This window comes from Panthera uncia, chromosome A2, assembly GCF_023721935.1.
Source record: "Panthera uncia isolate 11264 chromosome A2, Puncia_PCG_1.0, whole genome shotgun sequence".
Classification (NCBI taxonomy): domain Eukaryota; kingdom Metazoa; phylum Chordata; class Mammalia; order Carnivora; family Felidae; genus Panthera; species Panthera uncia.
This window is the reverse complement of record NC_064816.1, coordinates 11,400,627-11,422,084: the sequence shown is the minus strand read 5'-3', so window position 1 is coordinate 11,422,084 and position 21,458 is coordinate 11,400,627. Positions and strand designations below refer to the sequence as shown.

The following is a 21,458-nucleotide window of genomic DNA, read 5'->3' as shown; positions in this document are numbered from 1 at the left end:
TTCTGTTATTTGTGAATAAAGACCATTTTACTTCCTTCTTTCCAATCTAGATGTCCTTTTTGTTGTTGTTGTTGTTGTTGTTGTTGTTGTTGTTGTTTTCCCCTTTTTCTTGCCTTATTACATTGACTGGAACCTCCTGACAAGACTGAATAGAACATAACCTTGTCTTGTACCTGTTAGGGGGAAACATGGAGCCATTCACCATCAAATATAATGTTAGCCGTGGATATTGTCAAAACACTTTGTCAGACCAAGGAGGTTCTCTTCTGTTGCTAGTTTGCTCAAAGTTTTTATCAGGAAGAAATGCCCAATTTGGTCAAATATTTTTTCCATATCTTTTGGAACAATCACAAGGCTTTTTCATTTTTAGCCTCTTAATATGGCAAGTTACTTTGATTTTAAAATGTTATCTGCCACCCCCCCCCCCCTAATTTCTAGTTTTCTTTGGTATCTTCTTTCCTGGGTTAGGCATGAAGACTTTCCTTACCTTAATTGTTCCATTGCCCTCCTTCAAGCCGGCTGTCGTTTTCTGCCCAGGTCACCTATATACTTGCTAATGGCCTGTTGCATGGAATCAGGCGTGGGCTGACTGCCCAGAATTAACAGCTTAGGTCAGAAATGAACCTGTGGCCAGGTGTTAATGGGTGCCCTGGCTTCCATGCTGGGGAAACGGCATAATACCTACTTGGGGGTGTGTGGCCTCAAAAGAGGCCATGGTATATGGTAAGAGACATATGCCCAGCACAGTGCTGGCCAGCAGTGCCCAGGCAGTAGGTGCTGCCTGCCTGTCTCTCCAGTAACGTTCAAGCTTCCTTCTTCTTGGGGACACTGAGCTGCGGAGTTACTCCTTCCCTGGAAGCCACAGAGCACACTTGTCCTCCCCAGACCTGCCCTCTGCCGGGGGCAGGAGTGTGTGGACATGTTCCTCTGTGAGCTTTGAAGCAGAGGTATGCTGTGTGTCCCAGGTAGCCGGGGCTTGTGCGGCAATTCTCTGCGGGACCTCAGAGTGGTCTGTGCCACTGTGGGGGAGCCAGGGACTGACTCTGCAGTGCCTTCTCCTCCTCTTCAACCCCGCAGCTCTGGCATCAGTTTCTGGGACAGGATGGCCTTTAAGATCATCCAGAAGGGCGCCGGTTGTGAGCTTTACATTTTACGGACTGCATGTGCAGTGATTGCATCTTAGTTACCCCTCACCCAGGTCCAGGAATAGAGCATTTGCTTCCCCAGAAGCCGCCCTTGCTCCCTGTCTAAGCAGCTCTCCATCCCCAGCTCCCCTGACTTTGGTCACCACTGAGAAGTTTTGCCTGCTTGGGAGCTTTCAATCCAATGTAGAATGCATTCTTTTCTACCGGACTTTTTCACTGGACGCTGTTTTGAGATTTATCTTTAATGTTGTGCGTAGCAGCAGTTTGTTCATTCCACACTAAATGGATAGACCGTGATTTGGGCATCCATGATGCTGTTGACGGCCATTCAGGTAGTTTTTAGTTGGGGCTGTTCTGAATACGTTCTCCATGCGTGGGTGTTCACGTTTCTGTTGGGATGTGCCTCAGAGTGGAATCGCTGGGTCACGGGCTATGCGTGTCCATCCTTATATGACATTTGACACAATGTACAGATTCACCTTTCTGTTCCATGGGTGACTGTGTCCTTGGTTCTCTCCACGGTGGCCCTGTTACAGGACTGCCTGCTGAGAAAGTCCCTGTGCCCGCTGTGGTTCCTCCAGCTCCACACAGATACACAGAGCCCTTGAGCTGTAGGGCAATAGGTGAGGGGTCTTGGGCCTGATCACCTCCCAAGTGTAGGAGGTGACTCCTTTCTGAGCGCTACTGTGTGCCAGGCAGCATCCGGGACGTCCGTGTGTGTCTCTTGTTCACCTTCTAGGAGCCTGTAGGAAGCCTCTGTCATCCTCCCACTTAGAGGCTAAGGAAACAGCCGAGTGGGCTGGGTGGGTGGGTGGGCAGGATCAGAGGCCATCCACTGACCTCCGGTGCAGTCTTCCCTGGTGCTTTCTGCCCTGGAGCACTTGATATGGAGTTCGTGGCCTAATGGGCTGAGGTGGTGTCCTGGCTGATGGCTACCATCCAGTTTAGGACAGGCACACCTTCATTAGTTACGTTTAAACCCTGGTGGGTTTGCTGATCTCAGATTCCTATTTAAAAGGAGATGAGGGGGCACCTGGTGGCTCATAGGGTGGAGTGTCTGACTTCGGCTCTGGTCATGATCTCATGGTTCGTGGGTTCCGGCCCCTCATCGGGCTCTGCGCTGACAGCTGGGAGCCTTCTTGGGCTTCATTCTCTCTCCCTCTCCCTCCCCCTCCCCCACCCTCTCCCCCTCCCTCCTCTCTCCTCTCTCTGCCCCAACTCCACTTGCATTTTCTCTCTCTCTCTCAAGATAAATAAATAAGCTTAAAAAAAAAATAAATAAAAGGAGACAAGAGCTCCTTGATACCTAACCCGGAGACTTGCCAAATGACTTAACCAGTGTGGCCCCCACTCAGGTTCTGGCAGTTCCTGTTGCTCTTTTCCTGTCCACCCAGCACAAGGAACGTGGTGACCTCGTGGGAGTGCTCAGGAAAGTGAGGGCCACCAGACCCTGAATGTTACGCACATGTTACACACTCTTACTGCTAACCAGGGACATCTTGGACTTCCTGTGTGGCGTGGTCACTTTTGCCCCGCCTACTCCTCCTTTTTAAAAGCACTCTCTGGATGTAGCCGCAGTTCCGATCCCCCTGCACCTGGGCTCCTGGCCGCTCAGGTGAGCCTTGGTTGTGGTGCTTCCCTCTTGCTTCTGTTGTTGCCTCTGGCCGTCTCCATCCACACCTCAGGCCTGGGCCACACTTGCCTTCCTGCATACTCCAGGCCTGCCGTAGTTGCTTAGGAAGCAACTGCTGACTTGTTGGGGGAATTCTGGAGTATTCTTGGCTCCCAAGATCCTATAGCGGCCCAGGTTGGTAGACTGGTAGCCTGGCACCATGCTGGGCACTGCACTGCCTGAAGGGATCTTAGAGACCACAGAGCAGGCTGGTGGTAGGTAGGCAGGGTGCACCTGACCTGGCCCCCCCCCCCCCCCCCCCCGTAGGCACAGTCTCTCAGGACGGTGGTCGGCACACCCATTCTGGGTCTGCAGAGATGATCTGTGGTTTTCCCAGCATTTCCCTCGGGCTTCCCTGCTCATGGGGAGGAGCTGGGCTGACTGGTGGCTGCTCTTGCTTCAGTCCAAATTGGGCCAACAGTAGAGGCCAGGTTCAGCCCTGTGGCATCTTTGCACAGCTCCCCCGCCTGGCCCTTTCCCGCCCAGCCCCACCACCGGGTGTTTCACGTGGCAGTGCTGGAGTGCACTCCTGTCACCTCGATGGTTTGCTTAACGGTCTCTTGGAGGTTGGCCCCTATGAGTTCCTGTAAAGCTGGCTGGGTCTCGCTTTGGATTGTCTGTGTTCTCCATGCATGTGGGTCGAACGCTGTGGGTGCCCCTCCCGTGGGCATCGGGCCATTATGTCTGGCACAGCTGGTATTCTTCCTGGCTGTTCCTCTGGGAGTGCCAGGGTGGGAAGGAGAAACCCTGACCGGAGTGCTGTCTGTCGTCGGATGCTCTGCTACCTGGACCCCCCTGCAAACAAGTGCTCTGCTTGGCTTTCTGACTTTGCAGTTGTATCAGTGCAGGAACGAACCAGTTCACGGATGAAACATTGGGAGCTCTTGTACTCTCAGAAGGGACCGGATCATAATGAGAATTGTGTGTGTCCTGTTGACCTGATTCAGAGGTCAGGAAAGTTTAAGTACATAGTTTCGCTGGAGAGAGCTGCTGCAATAAAAAGTAGGAGGGAGAGAGGAACATTTTGGGGACTGCTGCTGCGGGGAGAGTGCTGCCTCTCCTGCCTTCCCCACCCCCTCACCTGCTAGCCTCTCCCTCAGTGATGGAGGATGGCAGCCGCTCATGCTGGCCACTCATGCTGACGGGGAGCTGACGGGGAGCTCCGGCCACTGCCCTGGGCTTCCTTTTCCTGTGTTGTGCTGCTCGTGGGATGCAGGCTGCTTGGCTCGCTCTCTGGGCCCAGGCTGGGGTTTCCATCCCCTCGGCTGAGTTGCAGCTGCAGTTACATGTTCTGGTCGTGGGTGCTCTGTGGGCTGTGAGTGTGACAATCAGGGCCATGCACGCAGTGGCCATGCTCCAGCTGTGGACGCTCCTGGGGAGCAGATGGGCCCCTCTGATGAGGAAGTGCTTTTGTGCTTTTGCAAGTGTTGAGCTTGGCTGCTGCAGCTGGGACACAGCCCCCCCCCCCATGTCCCTCTTCCTATAAAGAAGCCATGAATGAGAGAGATTTCACCCCTGTGGGTGCAAGGCTGCCACTGGGGGCCTGGCAGAAGAAGGCATCTTGGCCAGGCAGAGTGCAGATAACCTAAGGGAAGTTCCTCTTACTCCTGCTTGGCTGTGGAACCAGGCAGGGCACAGCAGGGCCAGGAGGATGCACCTTCCAGAGCCAAGAGGGAGGATCAAGCCACACTGACTTCTTTTCCTTCCTCAGGGAGACAGGGTGGGACATGGGCTGGGCTCAGCCAGGATCTTTGGGGGGTGCAGGTGCCACCATCTCTTGCACCAGCTCGCGGCAGAGGCAGTTTGAGTCACAGAAAGAATGACACCCACCTGGGAACATGGTGTGCAGTACATCAGAAGCAGGAAGGCTTGTGTGCGCCATTGCTGGGGCCTAGCAGGAGGCAGGCTTGAGTGCTGTTGTCATTTACCAAGTGGCCTGCTGCTTAGGGTGAACACTGGGGGTGAGCTGCAGCCCCTGTTTTGCTGGATAGGTGTGTGGGTCTCCCTGGCTCTAGGCTACCCTGGAGGGAAGGCAGAGGCAGCCCAGAGATGTGCTGGGCATGAGGGCACTGGCCCTGTGTGGCTCAAGAAACCATAACCTGTGTGTTTACTTGCTGGGGCAGGTTGGGGAGAGTATGTGGGCGGGATGCCAACGTCACCAGCCTGGTGGCATCTGGGTGCCCTCCCTCACCTCACCTAGTAAAGCACCTGTGTGTGATAGGCAGAGTCTATGCCAGGCTGGTATAAGACCACACTCCGCCACCTTCTAGCTGTGTGATGAACCTTGAATCTTTATTACCTTCTCAGACTCTCAGTTTCTTTATCTGTAAAGTGGGCTGTCAAGGATGAAAAGCTAGAGAGCTCAGCTTCCTGGGGGAACCCAACAGCCCGATGAGAATCTGGCTTGGGTGGGCCTGCCCTGGCTCATTCCCGTTGGGCCCCACCAGTGCTCAGAGCTCAAGGAGCACAGGGTTTCCCCTTTGCCACCGTGGCTGCACACATCCAGCTTAATTCCTGAGAGACTGGGGATTTGAGACAGAGGGGGAACCCTTGATGCGTGGAGAACAGAATGGTCAGCCATGGGCTCAGAGACTCTGAAGCTTAGTGTCTCAGTTCCTGTTTCACATGGGGTTGGAAATCCCCCACAGGGTGCTAATTAATTACTCAGGGCCTGGGGTTTACCTGCATATCCCCTGAAATAGGGGAGGAGAAGCTGGTCAGGGGTGGGTGTACCCCACTGCACTGGCCCCAGCTCTGCACACAGATCCAGGGTCAGACCAGTGATCCTATTCACAGAGCAACTTTCAGACATGTGATGAGGGCCAGTTAAAGTCTTTCCACTGGGTTTGGTTTTAAAGATGATTCCCTGTACCCTGCCGTCGGCAGGTTTTCTGAAGCCAGTTTGGTGTCCTGGACTCTGGAGAAGCCAGCGGCGTCCCCGGGTTTCAGAGGGCAGCCACAGGGCAGCGTGAGCCAGCTCTCCCTTCCCTGGGTTACTGTTGCCCTGGCCTGGCCCTGCTGTGAGGTGCTCCCTGACTCTGACCTCCCCTGGCTTCTGACCTCAGGCCTGTGTGGACACGGACACTCTAGCATCCACGGATGGGCGAGGGCTTTGGCATGGCTTGGGGCTTGCCGTCACGTCAGAAGCCTAGGCCCCCTCTCGCTGACTTCTCCTTCCCTGGCCTCAGCACCCTGGGAACGCAACCACAGAACCTGCCCTCTCCGTGGGCACGGCAATCCCCAGCTCTCTGGAGAGCCCCCCAGGAAGCTGTTTGTCCCATGTCTGGGCGGGTGCTCTCCTGGACCCTGTGGCATCTTCCCTATCTGAGGGCAGAGAGCAGGTCTGGATGCAGGAGGAGTTCTGGCTCTCTGGGCTCTTTGCAGGGAGGCATGGACCCACCTCGGGAGAGCAGACCCCAGACCCCTTTCCACTCTAGTAGGAGTGTTTACACCGAGTCCGTCGAGCAGCAGCTCAGCAGCCTGCGGGGGGCTTGGTGAGGAGCTCCAAAGATCGCACCAGGTAGAACATACCCAGTAGTTTGAAGAGCTTGAGGGGGCCAGAGACAGGCTCACTGTGGGGGGAGACAGCATCCCAGCAGCCCTCGGACCCTCTGCCCATGCAGGTGCCGGGTGGTGCAGTGAGAAGCCACCGTGTGGAATTGAAAAACAAGTATCTGTTCACTTCCTCTCCGCACCGCTGCCAACTGCCGTCTCATTCCAGACCCAGTGAAATCTTCCACGTGTTAGGAAATGGGTGTAGTTTGTAACCTTTTAGATTTGTGGCAGGTTTCAAACATAAAAGTAGAGAGAATAACGTAACCGTGCCCCTGCTCCAGCAGGTACCGATTTAGAGCCAATCCGCATTGCTTCATGTCGTCCCCTTCTGCGCCCCACATCCAGGGGGATTTTGTAGCAGATTCCAGGGTGCCTCGTTTCTTCACTAAATACTCTAAAGCGTGTCATAAAAAGATGAGGATGAGCAGTGTGCCTTTAATGGTTCACACAGCGCAGTGTGCTGCGGAGTGCGGTGCACGTTCCTCGTTGCTCCCACTTGACCGTGGGTGTGGGAGGACGGGGGCGTCACCAGCCTCAGGCCTGAGCAGTATGGGAGCGTCCTGCGCTCCGTGGTCCAGACTCGCACCCAGGCCGCTGCTGCGGGGTGCCGTCCTCTCCTTTGGACTGTCGCCTGTGCGTGTCCAGACCCCCTTCTTCCTGTTCACCGTGAGTCGAGCAGCTGATATTGCCGGTTAGCCTGGCTGCCAGTGACTTGGCGTGCCCTGAGGGCCCCCCCCCAGGAACCAAGGCCTTTCTGCTTCCTTTGTGCCTGTTCTTGGTTCTCATGCGGTGGGAAGTCCCCATAAGAGCCCTGGGAACTGGGTTGGTGCCGAGGAGCATGTGTCCCTGGGGTGGCCCGTAGGTGTGAGGGAGGATGTGTTTTCTTTCTCCGTATGCCGGAGTTGGGAGGCGCCTTGTTTAGGGGGTGCCAGTGTATTTGATGCTGGAGACGCTGGCTGGCACAGCTGTCTGTGTGACGTTGACTTTCCTGTCTTATCGAGGATACCTGATTGTGCCCGTCAGCCTCCAGTCTAGGATCCGAAGGCACTCCGTGAGATACTTAAGGAGTCACTTCCACCAGTAATCACCTGCCGACTTCCTGCCCTGCCTTGGAACAGACCTCTGGGGTCCTCTCTGTGCCACCACTGCCCAGCCTTCCCAAGCTGCCCTGCCTGCTCCTTGCACTTCCAGAGTAGTCCTCCCCCAATTCTGACACCTTCCTTGCCCAACTGCCATGTGCACAGGATGGGGCAACCACGACCACCACCCTGTGGGCTCCTTGGCCGGGTGGTTAATTGTTTCCAATAAAGAGGGTGGTCTTACAGAGAGTAAGTGGGCTTGGAATGGTGAGCAGCTCACATGGGCAGTCATCATCGGTAGAAAGGGGAGGTGACACTCGGCTTCATTAATTGTTAAGGAAATACAACTTAATCTGCATGTATTGAAGGAACCTTAATGAGAAAATGAGAGACTTCGGGCGCTCAGACATCCTTCATTTACGAATTCCGCCCCTTTTGGGAAAGCCCTTTGGCAGGTGGTTTTGAGAGGTGTTCTTGTTTTTGTTGAGAATGAATCCCAGGGGAGATAGCCAGAGCAGGAAAGGGCCACCGGTGCAGGTGCGCCAGGCTGTTCCTGACAGCAAGAGGTTTGCACGTGGCCCTGGGACGCTGGCCTGCACAGCTGCCCAGAGCCTGCCTTGAGGTTCAGGAGTGTATGGGACCCAGGGCTCTAAATATACCAGGGTGAAGTCACTGGGGTGGAGACAGGCCATGTGGCAAGCCCAGGACCCTATCAGGGCTGGAATCCCCGGGCTGGGGACAGGGAGAGGGCGGCCTCGCTGTCCCTGTGGTACCGGCCTCCTCACTGCCCCGTCTCCTCTTGCTCAGGGTCCCTGTCTGTGGCGCATCAAAGGCATGTAAGTGATGGAGTGTCTCTTCTCAGACCCCTTCCCTCAGTGCAGCTTGGAGTAGGTTTTGGGGGCCATCCAGATGTGTTCCAGGACACAGCCCTGAATGAAAACACTGCGAGGGGAGGCCTTTGTTGCCAGCGTGCAGATTGGACCCCGCGGCACAGGGGCAGCTTTGTGGGAGCTCCGACAGGCAGAGTGAGGGCCACTGTTGTTGCTGAAGAGACACCAGGAGGGGCACCTGAGTGGCTCAGTCGGTTGAGCATCCGACTTTGGCTCAGGTCATGATCTCACGGTTCGTGCATTTGAGCCCCGCGTCAGGCTCTGTGCTGACAGCTCAGAGCCTGGAGCCTTGTTCGAGTTCTCTCTGCCCCTCATTCTGTCTCTCTCAAAGGTAAATAAACATTAAAAAATTAAAAAAAAAAAAAAAAAGACACCAAGAACTTGAGGTGGCTGGTGGAGGTGACAGTTGCCTTCAGCTGCACAGAAGGCAGATCAGAAAAGCCGAGGAATGCATGTGGCCAGCAGAGTAAAAGCCCCAAAGGATATCTACATCCTAGTCCCCAGAACCTGGGCACGTGGTACCTTGTGTGGCAGAAGGGACTCTGTGGGTGTGAAGGGTACATACCTGGAGTATCGAGGTGGGCCCAGCCTAATCAGATCCTCAGAAGTAGAGACCCTTGCCTGGCCGGGTCAGAGAGGTGCAGTGTGAGGACGTGGTGCTGTGGCAGATGTGGGAAGTGAACTGAGATGCCATGAGCTGGGGAATGCAGTGCCCTCTAGAAGCTGAAATGGCCTTCAGTGCCAGCCAGCCAGCCAGCCAGCAGGAAAAGGGAGCCCTCAGTTCTACAGCAAGGAGGCGTAATCCTGTCAACACGGAAAGGAATAGGAAACGGCCTTGAGAACTTCCCTGAAAGGAGGGCAGCTTGCCTACCCTCCTGTGCTGGGTCTCAGCACAGGGCGACCTGAACCACATTACTGTCCGTCCCCCCCCCCTCACCCCAAACTGACATGATATATATACGCATGTTGTTTAAGCCTCTCCTTCTTTTTTTTTTTCAACTTTTTTTTTTTTTATTTATTTATTTTTGGGACAGAGAGAGACAGAGCATGAACGGGGGAGGGGCAGAGAGAGAGGGAGACACAGAATCGGAAACAGGCTCCAGGCTCCAAGCCATCAGCCCAGAGCCTGACGCGGGGCTCGAACTCACGGACCGTGAGATCGCGACCTGGCTGAAGTCGGACGCTTAACCGACTGCGCCACCCAGGCGCCCCAGCCTCTCCTTCTGTGATCATGTGCATCATTTTGGCAACAACGGGAAACTGATACACCACAGTACTGGCAAGGACTGGGAAACAGGCTTTCCCGCCTTCCTCTCCTATAGTGGGCCTGGAATTGGAGCCGCCTCCCCGGGGGCTAATTACAATCCTTCCCGGTCCTTGTGCCAATAGCCCCTCTAGCAGTTTGTGTGTTAGCCCAGGATCTCCTCTAGTAAAGGTAGGGATTGCAACCTTGTTTGTAACAGTAAGTGGAAAAGGGGGGACACAGCTCTGCTCAAGTACCCCCCCCCACACACACTGGAAGCAAGAGGGAAGGGGGGATGTCTGCGATGCTGGTTGTTTCTGATGTTAGTGAGAAAAGCAAGGCATAGAATCATGTTTTCCTTTGTTGTTGTTGTTTTTAATGCGCGGTAAGTGTATATACAATGCAAGGAATATTTTTGGAAACCTACAGGGAACCGTGGTGGTGGTGGCTGGGTGGGACATGTACCTTTCCTCGTGCCCTTCCCGTTCGCCTGCATGCTCCGTCCAGTGTGTGTGGGCATGTGATGGGCTCACTGTGTGATCTTGGAAGGGAGCGGGGGCTTCCTCCTGGCATATGGGCTCCCCCAGCCGGCCAGCCCACCAAAACCTGCAGCTGCTGGGGGTTGTTGAGCTGAGGGAGTTCTTCACCTCTTCCAGAGCTGCGTCCTTCACTGGGCACGCTTTGTCAGTGCTCCCGGGCTGTTTGCCTCTTGAGGTAAGTGGAAGTTCTCAATCTCGATGAAGCCCAGTTTGTCAGGCTTTTTTCTTGGGCAGTTACTGCTTTGGGGGGTCTTAAGAAATCTTTGTCTACCCCCAAGGTTGCAAAGATAGTCTCCCGTTTCTTCGAGAAGACTTAAGAGTTTTTGCTTGAGTGTGTGTGTGTGTGTGTGTGTGTGTGTGTGTGTGTGTGTGTATTTTTTAAGTAAGTTCTATGCACAACATAGGGCTCAGGCTCGTGACCCCAAGACTAAAAGTCACGTGCTCTACCAACAGAGCCAGCCAGGGGCCAAGTCTGACAAATTTTAAATTTAATTTGTGACTTTGCTCTGATGTTTGGTGTAAATGGAATCATGCAGTCTGTATGTTCTGTGACTTCACTCCCCGTGGTCTGAGCTTTGTCTTGTCGATGCACTGAAACTACAGTTGATCATTTCTGTTGCTCTTGGAATTTTCATTCTGTTCTGTTGACTCTTGGAAGACATTGATGTCATAACGTTTGACCACCTGACCTGCACCTTTGTGTGCCTTCTCCTGTCTGTAAAATGTGGTGGTAATAGTACCTTCCCCACGGGGTGGTTACGTTACACAAAGCAGGGCTGTGTGAAAACACATTGTATGGGGGGGGGGGGCATGCAGTGGCTGGGTCAGATCTGCAAACAGGAGACCACCAGACAAAGCCCATCCCTCCCCGTGCTTGGCTGGGCCCCTGAACTACCTAGTACCATCAGATACCATTTCTGCCGGTTGGTGGGCACGTCTGCAGGGCAGCTGCTCGTGGCTTCTGGAGAGAGCTGGGCACAGGTGCTGCAGTTTCCCGTTCCGCCGGTGCCTGTTCATGTCTCCTGGGCCAGGTTCTCTCTGTGTTCCAGATACAGATACTCATGGCACTGTGGCATCTGTCATCTCCCCACTTTGTGACTTTTTGGTGTCTCTGGATGAACTCTAAAGGTCTTGCTAATGTAACCAAACCGATCGGATGATTGTGTGCAGGCACGCAGGGATACTGTGGGGTGGGTTCCAGACTGCCGAAATAAAGCAACTATCGCAGTAAAGGGAGGCCAATGAATGCTTTGGTTTCCCGGTGCATATATAGTAAAACCTTGGATTGCAAGTAACTTATTCTGTGAGTGTTCTGCAAGACGAGCAAACATTTCTAATAAATTGTAACTTGATAAATGATGTCTTGCAATACAAGTAGTATATGACGCTGGATGTCACATGAGCACAACTGAACCAATGGTTCTTGAAATTCACTTGGATATATGAGTGTTTTGGATTACAGGCATGTTACTGGAATGGAATTATGCTTGCAGATCAAGGTTTTACTGTAGATGTTAGATTCACACTGTACCGTAGTCTGTTAAATGTTCAGTAGGATTACATCTAAAAAAAAAAAACAAAAAAACAATGTACATACCTTAATTAAAAATACTTTATTGCTGAGCCACCTGGGTGGCTCAGTCAGTTGAGTGTTCAACTGTTTTTGTTTTTTTTTTACGTTTATTTATTTTTGAGAAGAAAGAGAGCATGAGAGGGGGAGGAGAGAGAAAGAGGGAGACACAGAATCTGAAACAGGCTTCAGGCTCTGAGCTATCAGCACAGAGCCTGATGTGGGGCTCGAACTCCCAGACCGCAAGATCATGACCTGAGCTGAAGTAGGAGGCTTAACCGACTGAGCCACCCAGGCGCCCATGTGTCCAACTCTTGATTTCGGCTCAGGTCATGCTCTCATGGTTCATGGGATCTCAAGGTCCATGGGTTCATGGAGCCTTGGGATTCTCTCTCTCTCTCTCTCTCTCTCTCTCTCTCTCTCTCTCTCTGCCCCTCCCCCGCTTGTGCACCTGTGAGTGCATGCGCCCACTGTCCCTCAAATAAAATTTGGGGGGCACCTGGGTGGCTCAGTCGGTTAAGCGTCCGACTTCAGCTCAGGTCATGATCTCGTGGTTCGTGAGTTCAAGCCCTACATCAGGCTCTCTGCTGTCATTGCAGATCCTCGGTCCCCCTCTCTATCTGCCCCTCCCCCCGCTCACACTCTCAAAAATAAACATTTTTTAAAAATAAAATTAAATAAAAATTTTAAAAACTTAAAAAATACTTTATTGCTAAAAAGAATGCTAATCATCATCTGAGCCTTCTGCAAGTCGTAATGTTTTTGCTGGTGGAGGGTCCTGCCTCCACGTGACGGCTGCTGACTGATCGGGGTGGTGGTCGCTGATGGCTGGGGTGGCTGTGGCAGTGTCTTAAATAAGACAGTAGTAAAGTTTGCTGCATCGAAGGAGCCCTCCTTTCACGAGCGGCTTCTCTGCAGCATGCGATGCTGTTTGGTGGCATTTCACCCACGGTGGGACTTCTCTCGGAATCGGGGTCCGTCCCCTCAAATCCCACTGCTGCCGCCCCCTCCACTCTGCCTCTGTGACGTTCTGAACCCTGTGTCGTCGTTCCAACAGTCTTCACAGCATCTTCACCCGGAGCAGATTGCAGCTCAAGAAGCCTGCTTTCCTCGTCCGTTAGAAGCAACTCCTCTTCCGTTCAAGTTTTGTCACGAGATCGGAGCACTGCAGGCCCATTGTCTTCAGGCTCCACTTCGGATTCTAGTTCTCTTGCTCTTCCCACCACACCTGCGGTTACTGCCTCCACTGAAGTCTTGAACCCTCAAAGTCATCCGTAAGGGCTGGGATCCACTTCGTCCGAACTCCTGGTCACGTTGATATTTTGACCTCTTCCCATGAATCACAGATATCCTTAATGGCAATGTAGAATGGTAAACCCTTTTGGAAGGCTTTCAGTTTACTTTGCCCAGATCCAGCGGCCTTACAAAATGTATTTCTTAATAAGACTTGGAAGTTGAAATTACTCCTTAATCCATGGGCCACAGAATGAATGTTACGTCAGCAGGCATGGAAACCACGTGAATCTCTTGCACATCCCTGTCAGAGCTTGTGTGTGACTGGGTGTGTTGTCAGTGAGCAGTCATATTTATTTTTATTTTTTAAAATTTTTTTTGATCAGTCATATTTTTAAAGGAATCCTTTTTTTTGGGCAGTAAGCGTCAACAGTGGGCTTAAAAGAGTCTGTAAACCATGTTGTAAACAGATGTGCTGTCCTCCAGGCTTCGTCGTTCCATTTCTAGAGCACAGGCAGCGCCGATCACTCTGAAGGGCCCCAAGATTTTCCAAATGGTAAATCGGCCCAGGCTTCAGCTTGGTCACCAGCTGAATTAGCCCCCAGTAGGAGTCAGCCTGTCCTTTGAAGGTAGGCATTGACTTCTCCTCTCTAGCTCTGAAAGTCCTGGATGGCATCCTCTTCCAATAGAAGGCCGTTTGGCCTCCGCTGAAAATCTGTTGCTTGGGGCGCCTACATGGGTTATTTAGCTCCGTTAGTTATGGTGGACTCTTGATTTCGGCTCAGGTCGTGAGCTTGCGGTTCATGAGACTGAGCCCACAACAGGCTCCATGCTGACCGTGCGCGGAGCCTGCTTCTGATTCTCTCTCCCTGACCCTCCCCCACTCGTGCTCAAAATAAATACACTTCCAAAAATTTTTAGAGAAAACAAAGTCTGGTTTAGACTGCGACCACCTTCGTGAATGATCTCGGCTAGATCTTCTGGATCACTCGCTGCAGCTTCTGCGTCTGCACCTGCTGCTTCGCCTTGCGCTGCCGCGTCAGGGGCGGTGGCGTCTTTCCTGGAACCTCGCGACCCGACGTGTGTCTGCTAGCCTCCAACGTGAGAGCTTCCTCACCTCTCTCGGCCTTTGTAGAATTACAGGGTTAGGGCCTTGCTCCGGACGAGGCTTCGGCTTAAGGGAACGTCGTGGTGGTTTGACCTTCTGTCCAGACCTCAAACTTCCTCCACATCAGCAGTAACACAGTTTTGCTTTCTTATCACTCGTGTTTGTTCACCGAAGGAGCACCTTAATTTCCTTCAAGAACTTTTCTTTGCCTTCACAACCAGGCTAACTGACGCAAGAGGCCTACCGGCTTCCAGCCTGCCTCAGTTTCCGGCACGCCTTCCCCTCTAGTGTAATCCTTTCTAGCCTTTGATTTCAAGTGAGAGACATGCTACTCTTTATCTCACTTGAACACTTAGAGGCCAGTGTCGGATTGCCAGTTGGCTTAATTTCAAGACTGTTGTGTCTCGGGAAACAGGGAGGCCCAAGGAGAGGAGAGAGATGGGGAAGGGCTGGGCAGTGGGGCAGGCGGAACACACACAGTATCACGGAGTTCGCCCTCTTGTGTGGTGTGGTTTGTGGCACCCCAAAACAACTACAGCAGTGACATCAAGAATTGCTAATCACAAGGGCGCCTGAGGGGCTCAGTCGGTTAAGTGTCTGCCTCTTGGTTTCACCTCAGGTCATGATCTCTCATGGTCTCCTGAGTTCAAGCCCCACGTCGGGCTCTACTCTGGCAGCCTGGAGCCTGCTTGAGATTCTGTCTCTCCCTCTCTCTCTGCCCTTCCCCCACTCACACTGTCTCTGTCTGTCTCAAAATAAATAAATACTAAAAATCACTGGCCACAGATCACCATAACAAATAATAATAATAATGAAAAAGTCTGAAATGTGAGAATTACCAAAATGTGACACAGACACGAAGTGAGCAGATACTTTTGAGAAAATGGCCCCAATAGACTTGCTCGATGCAAGGTTGCCGCACACCTTCAGTTTGTGAAAGACACAGTATCTGTGAAGTGCACTAAAGCTAAGAACACTGCAAGGAGGAATGCCTGAATGGATCTTTTAAGCTTAGTGTTTTGTTTGCTAAATCCTTCAGCATCCTGGCCCCCCCCCCCATGAGGTGGCAGGGCTGAGCACATCTCCCATAGTAAGAGCAGATCCTAGCTCATACATGTCACAAGTCTCAGCTTTGTGACAAGCACCTGGGCAGGTGGGCATGACCATGGATGGGCTTCTGGTAAACTGTACCCCATGCACTAGAGGAGGTGGATGGGGGTGGCCACTGGGCGCCTTGTTGGCCTTAGGAGCAGGTAGGAGGCTGCATGGGGCGAGGGCTCTGGTGTTACTGACTCCACTGGCTCTTGGGGACGCAGAGGCCAGAGTGGGCTAGGACAGAGAGAAGGGCAGAGGTCTGACAAGTGGCTCTTGTTTTGTAGATCCGGAACATGGTGGCGGTGCTGGAAGTCATCTCCAGCCTGGAGAAATACCCCATTACCAAAGAGGCGCTGGAGGTGAGTGTCCCCGGCATCCAACGCTGGGAGGAGCCGGGTGGGCCGGGCCCAGGCTTCCCCAACCCGAGGACTTGCGAGTGCCATGTGGCGGGGGTGCTGCACCCCCGCCCCCCAACCTGTGCTGTGCCAAAAGCCACGTCTTCCTCTGGGTAGCGTGGGAATTGGGTAGCCTTAGTTCCCTGGCTGGGGCCCGTTCCTGCACAGGGTGTCTGTCACGCTGCGGGGCCGGCTGGGAGGCACGCCTGGGGGCGTCTCCGGTGAGCCAGGCTGGCTCCATCCCTCCTTTCACTGTTGCCCTGGCCATAGAGCGCTCTCACCCAGAGAGCTTCCCTGGCAAAGTGCTCTTGCACTGGCCTTGACGGTCCCCAGTCTCCAGGTGCCGGGAGCCTGTGGGATGGTGCTTCTGAGATGCCACCTGGGGCCCTAAGGCTTGAGGACTAAATTTGAGAAGGTAGATGTCACAAAGGACCCCCAAATCCCTATGGGTTTTGTATCCAGGAATTCTGTGATGGAAGGGTCAGTGGGGTTAGTCCAAAGACCAGGGGGGCCCTTCCCACGGTTTCCGGCTCTGCTCCCTTTTCACGGGGACTTCCTGTCCCAGAAGCGTGTCATCGTCCCTCTCTGGTTGCAGGAAACTCGACTTGGGAAGCTCATCAACGACGTCCGCAAGAAGACGAAGAACGAGGAGCTCGCCAAGCGGGCCAAGAAGCTGCTGCGGAGCTGGCAGAAGCTCATCGAGCCCGTGCACCAGAATGAGGCGGCGCTGCGGGGACTGGCGGGGGGCGCCGGCTCCGCCAACGGGGGTGCTCACAACTGCCGGCCGGAGGCGGGGGCGGCCGGCACGCCCAAGAGCATCCACGACCTGAAGAACCGCATTGACCTCCAGAGGCTGCGGGGGCATCGGCTGGACAGGCTGGGCAGCCGCAAGCGCCGGGGAGACCAGCGTGACCTCGGCCACCCCGGGCCACCTCCCAAGGTCTCCAAGGCGAGCCACGACTCCCTGGTACCCAACTCCTCCCCCCTCCCCACCAACGGGATCGGCGGGAGCCCCGAGAGCTTCCCCGGCCCCCTGGACGGCAGCGGGCACCCGGGCCCCGAGGGTGGCCGCCTGGAGCACGGCGAGAACGACAAGCACGGCGGCAAGATTCCCGTCAACGCGGTGCGGCCGCACACCAGCTCCCCGGGCCTCGGCAAGCCCCCCGGGCCCTGCTTGCAGACCAAGGTTGCGGTGCTGCAGCAGCTGGACCGGGTGGACGAGACTCCGGGCCCCCCCCACCCCAAGGGGCCGCCTCGCTGCTCTTTCAGTCCCCGGAACTCACGGCACGAGGGCTCCTTTGCCCGGCAGCGGAGCCCGTACGCACCCAAGGGCTCCACGCCCAGCCCCTCTCCGCGGCCCCAGCCGCTCGACGCCACGCAGGTGCCGTCGCCGCTTCCGCTGGCCCGGCCGTCCACGCCCCCCGTGAGGCGGCTCGAGCTGCTGCCCAGCGCGGAGAGCCCGGTGCGCTGGCTGGAGCAGCCCGAGGGCCACCAGCGGCCGGCAGGGCAGGGCTGCAAAGTGGGGCTGGCGCCGGCCGAGCCCCTGCTGCCCCGGGCCGGCTTCTCCCCAGACTCCTCCAAGGCGGACAGCGACGCTGCCTCCTCTGGCGGCTCGGACAGCAAAAAGAAGAAGAGGTACCGGCCTCGTGACTACACGGTGAACTTGGACGGGCAGGTGGCCGAGGCGGGCGTCAAGCCCGTCCGGTTAAAAGAGCGGAAGCTCACCTTTGACCCCATGACCAGACAGATCAAACCTCTGACCCAGAAAGAGCCAGTGCGGGCTGACAGCCCCGTGCACACAGAGCAGCCCAGGACAGAGCTGGACAAGCCCGAGGCCAAGGCCAGCCTCCAGAGCCCTTTCGAACAGACGAACTGGAAGGAGCTGTCGCGCAACGAGATCATCCAGTCCTACCTGAGCCGGCAGAGCAGCCTGCTCTCCTCGTCGGGCGCGCAGACCCCAGGCGCCCACCACTTCATGTCCGAGTACCTGAGGCAGGAGGAGAGCACCCGGCGTGGGGCCAGGCAGCCGCACGTGCTGGTGCCTCACAGCGCGCCCACGGACCGCCCGGGGCTGAGCCGCGAGGTCACACAGGACGATCTGGACAGAATCCAGGGCCACCGGTGGCCTGGGGTGAACGGGTGTCAGGACACACAGGGTAACTGGTATGACTGGACGCAGTGCATATCGCTCGACCCGCACGGCGACGACGGGCGGTTGAACATTCTGCCTTATGTCTGCTTGGACTGAGCGGCCCGGCGGCCTCTCGGTGCGTTCCCACCTTGCAGTCAGCACGGCGGGCGGGCTGCCCCCCAGTGCTTGGGAAGCCGGGGAGTCCGGCCCGGGGCGGAGGGAGGGGGCGGGAGTCTCGAGGTCTCTCCGAGCCCTTCCCTCAAAATTCTCCTTCTTTTGTGAAATGCTGCTACCAGTTTACTAACAAAATTGCAAAGGAAGGACCGTGTGGAAGGAAGGCCGGCAAAGTGAGTTCAGAACTCTATAGCGAACCAGCTATAAAAAGCATCAGTTCCCCACCCCGGAAGCGGTGTGGACACTTCCCAGCACCTGTAAGCTGGGACCTCAGTTGCAGGCAGGCACAGAAAACCTGTGGGAGAGGTTACCTTTAAACACAGCAACAGAAGCACGCATCTCATCCATTTGCGTTTTCTTTTTCCAAATTTGGCCCTGAGTGTGTGAGGCAGTGGGTGTACGTGCACCGTGGCCTCTGTTTGCACCCCCACCGGCCAGTGCTTCAGTTACGGTGCCAGAAGCTCGGCAGCTGCAGCGGGCCAGCTGGCCGGCTGCTATGACCTGCGCTCCGTGGGCATCCACACATTTTTATCTGGTTTCGGTTAAGACCTGGTTTTGAAAAAAATGCTGCAAAAATTTAAGTGTTCTAGGAGTTTATTTTATCCGCCTTTTCCATCTGACCATCAGCCAAATAAGTTTCCTTTCTTTCTCCCTTTTCGTTTTCCCCTTCCTGCACATATCTTGAAAAGTTCACCTTTCCAGATTCCCCCCCCCCCCCCCCCCCCCCCCAAAAACAAAAAGAAATACGGGGGCTACTGGTGTGTAAGCTGTACTGTTGGGCAAGAGGAGACCTGTCTGTGCGCTGGAAACACTCATAACCATTCCTTTAGATTCGTTTGCCTTATGGTTATTTGTCATAAACGCGATTTGCAAAAACAAGGAGCCTTAGTGAATGTACAGTACCTAGACTTCTGTGTTCTCAGGACACAGAAGGGAGCAACTTTGCTATTTGGTCCAGTAAGTGGACAACTTGTGATATAAATGTGGAAATAAAAAAAAAAAAACCATTTGCACAAACCAGTCTCAGAATCGTTATTAATTTGGTCCCTTATAGGCAAATCAGCCTTTCTGGATTTGCGAAGATGTGGACCCCGTGTCCAAGGTTTGGGCTGCACGGCCAGACTGCAGGGGGGCCGGCAGGGCCGAGTGGCGAAGTCAGCCTATTAACCTTCTGCATGAAGACTGACCTCCACCCGCCTTTCACTCATTAGGGCCCGTTTGTTGCCTGTCCCGCCTCCGGGGTCACCTACTAGCATTGGGTGACAGATGCTGGTCACTGTCCACATGCAGGAATGTTACCCTGTCTCTGTCCGGTCCTTTCCTGCCCCACGGAAGCCCTCCACAGAGGTTCCATGTCCCAGGTCTCCGTAACCTCGTTTTACCCCACAAAAAGCTGTAGTTCTTACAGGGCATGGCCCAGAGCCATGTCTGGCAAAGCCACCCTTGGCTCTGGTCCCAGGCTTCTAGCTCCCCACGAAGGCCTGGGGCTGTCTTAGTGTGTGGCTGGTGCTATTTTTAAAAGTAACTTTTCTGCCTTGACTACAAAGTGATAATATTTCCTTCTTCTCCCTCATCCCTGAAGCCATAAGCTAAGATTTTGGTTTTCAGGTCTTTTTTTTTACTCCAGAACAGGTCATGTTGGACGTACCTACTTCCTTTCACAGATGAGGGAGCTGCCTCCCCTGAAGGGGAACAGTCCCACGGGGCAAAACAAGGGGTCCGGGAGCATTGGGAGTCAACCCAGAACCACAATTTCAGAACCAGCAGGGATCTATGACATGGCCTTGGTGCGGGGCACACCCACCCTAAGATAAGGCGAAGTGGCTTTGAGGACAGTCAGGTTGAATTCTGGACCTGCAGCCTATCAGCTGCGTGGCTCAATGCTAATCACTTTTTTTTTTAATTTTTTTTTTAATGTTTGTTTATTTTTGAGACAGAGAGCGTGAGCAGGGGAGGGGCAGAGAGAGAGGGAGACACGGAATCCGAAACAGGCTCCACGCTCTGAGCTGTAGGCACAGAGCCAGACGCGGGACTCGAACTCACGAATCGCGAGATCATGACCTGAGCTGAAGTCGGACGCTTAACCGACTGAGCCACCCAGGCGCCCCTAATCACTTCTATGCATGTGTCCGCATGTGGGAGATGAAAGTGCTTACCCCAGAGCTGTGAGGACTAAGTTAAATGATCAGAGTTTAAGCAACACAAAAAAAAAAGAAAGAAAGAAAAGAAAAAAAAAGGCCATGTCAGAGAACTCTTTGCTATGGAGAAACTAGTTCCTTTCTAAGTCCACTGTGGCTTGTAATGTGGGCCAGCCTTGCTGCTGTGTGGACTTCCCCAGGAAGTGATTTGCTCTGTGACAAAGGGTCACAGCTGTGTAGGCACAGCTGTAAGATACTAGGGTACAGGTTGGCATCTTATGAGCATCTCCCTTTCTCAGACCTGGGCGTTAGGATGGGTCCCTGCTCCCTGCCCCCACCTGCAGGGACCACTTCTGAGTGTCCAGTAAGCCCAGGACAAACATAGTGCCTGCTTTGGGGAACACGGTTAAGCTGAGATTTCCCTCTCGCATATTGGAAATCATTGGGTTGCCACTTTATAATTTGCCAAGTAAGGACGTTGTAAAAGGGCAGCTTAACCCCCCATTTCCCGCCCCCACCCTCCCCGGAAAGTTCGTCAGTACGTGATGTTTGGAACACAAATCAGTCTTTCAGTATAGGAACATCTTGCTGAAAACACCATCCTGTTTCCTCTGCTAGGGTCTGGGGCTGCTCTAGCCTGGCCTTGGGCAGCAGCGCTCAGGGCCTCGCACCTCTCCCTCCGGCAAGAGCTCTGGAGACAGGTGCCCCAGTAGACTACCACGGCCACAGCTCCCGAATGGGCCAGGGGACCTGAGCCAAGTCGCCTCCCCTCTCTGGGCTTCGGTCTGTCCGTCTGTGAAATGGGGATGGGGTAATACCTACCGCGCAGCGCACGTCGCGGTGATTCTCAGAACGAGCTCCCAGAGACCGGGCTTGCCCCTCTATCGGAGTCCGGCCACGGGAGTCCGTTCCCGTATTTTTGCAGAAAAAGGATGTAGCTTATGGAAAGCTTTCACAATTTGGTTTCTTTTCAGTAAAGACCTGCTCTTTTACCCTTGCTGTCCGCCGCCACTGCCTCCCGCCCATGAGGAATCTGGCTGAAGGGAGCCGATGTAGCGTGGACATCGAGGTTTGACCCCCGGCTGGATGGCCCGATCACAGACGCTGACGCGACAGGGTCTTTGCGCTCCTGCCCGTTCACTTCGAGACCTGGCTCCGAGTCCCCTAGGCCAACCCACCGGCGGGGAAACCCGGCGGCGGCCGGGCCAGGGTCCGCGTCCCCTCCTTCCGCTTCCGGGATAGGCCTAGCCCCGCCGGAAGCCCACCCGAGGGGCGGGGCCTGCGCCCGCTACGTGGTGGCGGGCGCGTCGGCCGGCGCGAGGCGGTGACGCAAGGCAGCGGCGACCAGTGGAGAGCGGCGTTGGCCGGCGCGCCCGCCTCCACCCGGCCCCGCCCCCGCCCGGCGTCGGGCCGTCGGACGGGCGGGAAGAGGTGGCCGCTCGGGCAGGATGGCGGCGGCGGCGGCGGTGGGCGCGGGCGCGGGGGGCCCGG

The 21,458-nt window shown here is 54.8% G+C and overlaps 1 protein-coding gene across 3 annotated transcripts in view; it reads left to right on the top strand.

Annotated features, from left to right (window-relative positions):
* Window positions 1–18,839, top strand: part of MED26 (mediator complex subunit 26) — a 52,964-nt gene extending 34,125 nt beyond the window's left edge. For all 3 annotated transcript variants that reach the window (XM_049640146.1, XM_049640148.1, XM_049640147.1), the window contains exons 2-3: window positions 15,414–15,488; window positions 16,120–18,839. In XM_049640146.1, the coding sequence (XP_049496103.1) occupies window positions 15,414–15,488; window positions 16,120–17,772 (1,728 nt within the window). In that variant the 3' untranslated portion in view covers window positions 17,773–18,839. The remainder of the gene's footprint in view (window positions 1–15,413; window positions 15,489–16,119) is intronic.
* Window positions 18,840–21,458: the final 2,619 nt, after the last annotated feature.